Source organism: Tupaia chinensis, unplaced genomic scaffold (assembly GCF_000334495.1).
Source record: "Tupaia chinensis unplaced genomic scaffold, TupChi_1.0 Scaffold000054_1, whole genome shotgun sequence".
Taxonomy (NCBI): domain Eukaryota; kingdom Metazoa; phylum Chordata; class Mammalia; order Scandentia; family Tupaiidae; genus Tupaia; species Tupaia belangeri.
The window spans coordinates 11,289,091-11,296,223 of NW_006159512.1; the positions used below are offsets into that span (position 1 = coordinate 11,289,091).

General features: G+C 46.4%; 1 protein-coding gene across 1 annotated transcript in view; it reads right to left on the reverse strand.

The window, feature by feature from the left end:
* Positions 1-1,014: 1,014 nt before the first annotated feature.
* SGCB (sarcoglycan beta) overlaps positions 1,015-7,133 on the reverse strand; it is a gene marked incomplete at its 5' end in the record, with an annotated part of 12,187 nt that continues 6,068 nt past the window's right edge. The window contains 2 exon segments of the mRNA XM_014591966.2: positions 1,015-1,353; positions 1,355-1,467. Coding sequence (XP_014447452.1) covers positions 1,278-1,353; positions 1,355-1,467 — 189 coding nt within the window.

Consider the following 7,133-nt stretch of genomic DNA (forward strand, 5'->3'; position numbering starts at 1 on the left):
GGTCAGGTACTCCAGCATGCCGAGGCTCCTCGGTTAGGGGCCGCGTAACACAGGCAGGCCAGTCTGACCACTCTGTAGGAGAGTCATTTGGAATTGGCTTAAAGGAGTTTAGAACCTGACTGTGATTGTGGTTATTGTTTTGGTCTGACATGAGATTTATGAATTTTTGTTTAATGAGAATAAGCATACTGATCTTGTTTGAGTTTTAAATGCTCTGGTAAGTCTGAATTAGTCTTTTTTCATTGTCCAGGGTTATAAATAACTGAAGGTTTATGCAGACAGTGGGAAGAGTAATGCTTCCCAGAGTCAGGTACATCCTGGTTTCAAACACTCCTGAATTCTAATCCCAACTCTACTTCTTACTATGGGGCACTCGGAAAGTTCTGAATCTCGCTGATCCCGTTTCCTAAGGGTACAACCAGGATAACAGCCCCTACTCACGGAGTACTGTACAAACGAGAAACATCATACATTTTCTATACCCTAGGGTTGACGCTTGCTCGATGAACAACGGCTGTCATTTTGTTACAGCTGAAAGTAGGAACACTTAATACGTGTCGTTATTTCAAGACCACGTTCTAGCAGTGTCTCCTCCTCCTGCCTCACGTGTGTGAAGGTCTTTACGAGGTGGTGCATCTGAGAACACGGCTCAGGGCGAGCGCCCTGACAATCTGGGTCAATCCCTTCAGAACCGAGCGTCTCCCGCGGCTGAGGGCCGCTCCAGGGGTCACCACGGCTGGTCCGGGCAGTTGCTTCAGCCCCTTATCCTGTAGAAAAGGGCAGTGGGGTTCTAAAAAGAGCTCTTTAAGGATTAATTTAAATTTCATTTGCTTCTTCTAGTTATTTTAGAGAACCGTAATTTGAAGATCAGGGCAATTTAATACAATGCACCAGAATTTAGACTTTTGCTTGTTTGTTTAGGATCTGCTATAAGGCGTGTGTGCTCACAGAACAGAGACAGAGACAGAGAGAGAAACAGGGAAAGTGAGAAATCACCCGCAGGGGGATGGCCACATCACAATCCTCTCTCTTCCATTCTCCCCTCGGGATTTCAGGCATACACGTGCCTGGTGTGAATTTCAAGCCACTGGGTCTCGGACTCGAACCGTGGTAACCTCCGCCCCCTGCGGGCCCCCAGAGAGCATTCTGAATATGGCGGTTATGTAACAGATACGGCAGTGAGTTATCACAAACTGTAAAAATAAAGATCTGCATGCATACTGTTAAAAACAAAAAAAAGTCGAGCTATGAACAAGGCGATGACCTCTGGGGGTCTTCTAACGAGTGTTCCCGCAGGGGTGGTCCGAGACCTGGCAGCCCATGTTCTGGCTGGTGACCTGCACTTTGAAGAGCGCACATGCAGAGCTTGTAGCGCACCCAGTCGCCGCCGGCCGGCTGGTCTGCGGAGGAGCGCGGCAGGCGCGTGGGGCTCACCGTCACCGTCCCGTTGAGGATGATGCTGTGTTCCTGGGGGGAGAGCGACAGCATGATGGGTCTCCAGGAGTGCATATGGGATGAGGTGAACAGCCTACTGGGAGCAGCTGGAACAGTAAGGTCATGTCGAAACAGCAGTGACAACGAAATACTGAACCGTGTCGAGATTCGCCCAGCCACTGCTTGGCTAATTCAGACCATAATGTATGTCGATAAACGTCAACATTATTGTCTTTCTCTCTCTCTTTTATAAGGTGTTTGCCATAGGGCACACACGCTTGCCTGAGAGGAGCCAGACGGAGACAGTGAGAGGGAAAGTGAGAAATCACTCTCTGAGAGACACGGCCATGCGGCAGTCTCTCCTCTTCCACTCTCCGGATTTGGGGGATTTGGGGAACACATGCATGTGTGCCCAGTGTGATTTTCAAGCTGCTCGGTCTGGGGTTCAAACCATGGTCAGCCATGTGGGGAGTCCAGTGCCCTAACCACCACACTACCTGCTGGGCCCCAGTAATTATTTCTCAATTACTAGTTAAAATTACGTCAAAATTCCTAAATGCATAAGAGAATTAGAACAAAGCTAGATGAGTGAGAAGAAAAAGACCTGCCCTAGGTGGGATTCATGCTCATTGCCAACGCTTCTGCAAAACCACAGATGAAGACTGAGATCATGCAGCCCTCAAGACCAGGTACTCAAAGCAGACTGTCTGGAGGGGCCTGTCTTAAGCCGGCTGTTCCAAGAGCAGCCTTGCACTGCGGGCCCTTAAAACCCTTGCTGTTCGGAACTCCGAAACCGTTGCCTCCTTTCCTCCCTCCCTCTCCCCTTTCCTTTCCTCAGGCTCACTTAGTGCTTGCTGTGTACCAGGCACAGCCATAAATGGCGCCCAGTTCTGCAGAGCTGCTATCTTAGAGGTGGGAACAGGTAATAAACAAGGGGGCGGAGGAGGAGGAGGCGCACAGGCCTAGCTGGGAGGGAGGAGTAGGGACGCAGAGTGACCGCAGTGGCTGGGGGGCCGGGGAGGCCTCTGGTAAGGTCACGTTCCCCCAGAACCTGCAGGAAGTGAGGGAGTGGGCTGTGCGAGTGCCCAGGGAAGGGCCGCAGGTGAGGAGGTGAAGATGCACCTGGAGTTCTAGGGACGTGCGGGAGACCGGTGCTGATGAGGCAGAGGGGAGGGCACAGGAGGTGCGAAACGAAACAGCTAGGACCAGACATGGAAGGCCTGGGAATGGACTTTATTCTGAATTAGATGGGAAGCCATTTGGGGGGTTTGAATGGAGATATGACATGATTTCTTTTCTTTATTTTTTTTTAGAGGCTTTTTGCCTTAGGACGTGTGTGTTCATGGGAGAGAGACAGACGGTGAGAGGGAAAGTGAGAAATCATCTTCCCAGGGGGGTGGCCACTCAATCCCTTCTCCATTCTCCTGTGATCTTGGGTACACATACACACACACCTGGCATGATTTTCAAGCCACCAGGTCTGGGACTAGAACCGTGGTCGGCCATGTGGGAATCCAGTGACATAACTACTATGCCCTCCAGAGACCCCGCTATTATCTCTTTATCCTTAGATTTTTGCTATAGGGCATGTGCGCTTACCAGAGAGACAAAGAGAGAGAAAACAAGAAATCACCCCCAGGAGGGATGGCCACGCCACAATCCCTTCTTCTCCGTTCTCCTCTTGGGATCTTGGGCACGCACGCACATGTGCTAGCCTGAGTTTTAAGCTGTCAGGTCTGGGACTCGAACCGCTGTTGATTACATAGGATGGGAGCCCCGAAACATAACCATTATGCCATCTGCTGGTCCCCCGACATGATCTTTTTAAAAGGGTCATGCTGGCTGCTGAGTAAAGTCACTGTGGGGTGAAAGGACGGAAGGGAGACCAGCTGGGAGGCTGTTCCAGCAGTCCAGGCAGGAAGCGAGGGCGGCTCTGCCCTGGCGGTGACGGCGGAGGTGGCGAGGGGACCAGGACTGCACATCTTCTGCAGACAGAGCCAGAGGCCCTGCTGACGGGCTGAGGCTACCACTGAACAGGACGACTGGGCAGCATCTCAAGACTTCACGCTGGTAACTTTGAAATGCCGAAGTGGAGAAGTTAAGTAAGCAGTTGGATGTGTGAATCTTAATTCAGAGAAGAGGTCAAAGTGGGAATTTCAAATTTGGAAGTCGTGAGCTTATAGAAGGTAATTAAAGAAAAGAGGAAGTTGGGGCCAGCAGATAGCGCAATGGTTAGGTTTCTGGACTCCCATACGGCTGACTGTGATCAAGTCTTGGACCCAGATGCTTGAAACTCATGCCAGGTGCATGTGTGTGCGTGCCCAAAATCCCACGCGAATGGAGAAGGGATTGCAGCATGGCCATCCCCCCTCATGGGTGAGTTCTTGCTTTCTGTCTCTCTGTCTCTCCAGCAAGCATATGCGTCCTATAGCAAAAATCTCTCTTTAAAAAATAAAAGAGAGAAAGTTGGTTATAAAGAATGGAAAGAGGGACCAGCAGTTGGCGTAATGGCTATGTCGCTGAACTCCCATGTAGCTGACCGTGGTTCGCGTCCTGGACCCGGTGGCTTAAAACTCACGCCGGGTGCGTGTGCATGCATGCTCAAGATCCCGAGAGGAGAATGGAGGAGAAGGGATTGCTGCGTGGCCATCCCCCCTGCGGGGTGACTTCTTGCTTTCTGTCTCTCTGTGTCTGTCTGGCGAGAGCACACGCCCTATAGCAAAAACCTCTCCAAAAAAAAAAAAAAAAAAAGAATGGAAATAGCTGATTATGTAGTGTTAATATATAGAATAAATAAAATAAAATTGTAACAGGACTAGTTTTCAAATTTAGCTCCAGTGCTGCCATCTTGTGGCCACTCAACTGTACTATCTTTAAATTGTTTAAGCCATTTTTTTAAAAAAGCAGATTGACAAAAATTCTAATTAATGGCTTATATGCTTTAAAAGTAACTACTGATATTAACAAACTTATAAAATAATCTTAAATATTTCTAACTGTGAAGAGACTGATAAGTGTTTATGTATATTTTAAAATATTTTAATATTTTAATGTCATCAAGGTAGAATGGAACAAGAATTTTCAAATGGAAAACATTAGAGATTTGAGGAAGTTGCTAGTGGTCTGAAGACACGAATCTTTCCCATATCTTGAATCGTCAACTTTCTAAAGCACCAAACGACAGTTCTACCAGGACCACACTTCAACAGCCTTCTTCTCTTAAAGGATAGGCTTCTTACCACAGTGGAGTGAAGGCCAATAACTGTGTTTTATGTTCACCTTTATTATTTAGAGATGGGACTAGATGCTGTAGGTGAAAAAAGCTGTTTACGAAAGTGAGACTCTTAAAATTTTAAAAGTTAATTTTGAATTCAAAGTTTTTTTCCTAAGAACTATAAAATTGAATTTTTTAAAAAAGGAATTACTGGGACCAGCAATTAGTGTAATGACTATGTCTCTGGACTCCCATGTAGGTGATCGCAGTTTGAGTCCTGGACCCGGTGGCTTAAACTCATGCCGGGCACCTGTGCGTGCGTGCCCAAGATCCCAGTAGAACATGGAGGAGAAGGGATTGCGGCGTGGCCATCCACCAGGGGGGTGATTTCTCGCTTTTTGTCTCTCTGTTTCTTGCTGTCTTTGTGGCGAGTGCATGATCCCTAGAGCAAAAACCTCTCCAAAAAAAGAAAAATAATAAAATAAAAAAGGAATTATTTGTAAGTCCTTAGCTTTAAAGTTCACTTCTGTTACAGAACGCTTGCTGAGACAAATTTAATCAGCTTTAGTTATACAGCATATAGTAGGTGCCCGAGGCGTTTTGAATAGCTATGCTTTGACTTTTGTGAGCTAGTAAAAAGTTTTCAGATTCAATGACTCCCGTGAATGAAACGTGACACCTATTAAAGTTCAGGTATAATCTGTGAAACACAAAGAAAATTTCGCTTTCAATGAACAGATGTCTAAATGAAGAGACACTATACATTTGCTAATTTTTTTGTGTCACTGGATCTGAATCTCAGGATTTTGAAAAATCTTTAGTCAAAAAAAAAAAAAAACAATACCAACTTCAAGACTCACTATGATATCCCAGAAGTCTCTTTTAGAAGGCCTTTATTTTTTGGTTTATAATGTTTTCTTTTCTTTGTTTTTAAAGTACAAGTGATCATTATACCAAAAACATATATATTCTTGGAAATACAGACTAACAGATTACTTCGTACAATACAGTAATCTGTTATCCTGCTATCCATAGTGAAGCAGTGTTGACAGTTCTGCTTACTACCCCAGGTTTTAAAATATACATACATTCTGCAAAAATAAAAATGAGGAGGACCAGCAGATGGTATAACGGCTACGTTACTGGACTCCCATGTAGTCAAGCACGGTTCGAGTCCCAAACCTGGTGGCTTAAACTCATGCCAGGCGCGTGTCCAAGATCCTGAGGGGAGAATTGAGAAGGGACTGAGGCGTGGCCATCCCCCCTGGGGGGCGATTTCTCACTTTCTGTCTCTCTGTCTCTGTCTTTCTGGCAAGTGCACACACCCAATAGCAAAAACCTCTCCCAAAAAATAAATAAATAAATAAACAAACAAAAACAAGGCATTTCTCAATTTTTTTTTTTTTGGTAACTTTTACTTTACAATCCATTTGGAATATTTTTTTTCCATGTAAAAAAATATAACTAGGACTGGCCCCATAACCTAGTAGTTAAGAAGCCTCGGCAGACAGAAAAACAAGCTGTGTGTGCACCTGTGCGTGAAATCCCAGTACAATGGGGAAATGAGGAGAAGAAACTGCGGCATGACCACACCCCTGCCCCCACTGGGCTGTGCTTTCTCGTTTCTCTTGTCTCTCTGGAGAGTCTGCGCACTCCATGCTAATTTCTTTTTTTGTTGTTGTTGTTGTTTTTTTTTGAGAGATTTTTGCTATAGGGCATGTGTACTCGCCAGAGAGACAGAAAGTGAGAAATCACTCCCCAGGGGGATGGCCACTCCCCAATCCCTTCCCTTCCATTCTTTTCTCGGGATCTTGGGCACGCACACACACACCTGGTGTGAGTTTTAAGCCACCAGATCCGAGACTCAAATTGCGGCTGACTATGTGGGAGTCCAGAGATGAAACTGTTACCCCATCTGCTGGGCCCCCCATGGAAATTTTTTAAAAAGGAAAACAAAACAAAACACCATTTTCTTTTTCTTTAGAGAGATTTTTGCTATAGGGTGAGTGCACTTGCCAGAGAGACAGAGAGACAGAAAGCGAGACATCACCCCTCAGTGGGGATGGACACGCCACAATCCCATCTACCCCATTCTCCTCTCGGGATTTTGGGCACACATGCACACAAGCCTGGCATGAGTTTGAAGCCTCCGGGTCTGGGACTTGAATTGCAGTCAACTATGTGGGAGTCCAGCAACATAACCATTATGCCTTCTGCTGGTCACCACATCATTTTTTTTTTTTTTAAATGTGCTACAGGGCACATGTGCTCACCTGAGAAAGAGAGAAAGAACAAAGAAAAGTGACAAATCACTCCCTAAAAGCCATGGTCACGCCATAATCCCTTCTCCCGCTCGCTGCTTCTTTTCAGGACTTTGGGCATGCACACACACACACCCGATGTGTTCTCCACGCTGTCATATCCGGGACTCCAACTGTGCAGTCAGCCATGTGGGATCCAGCTGCCTTAACCACCATGCCACTGG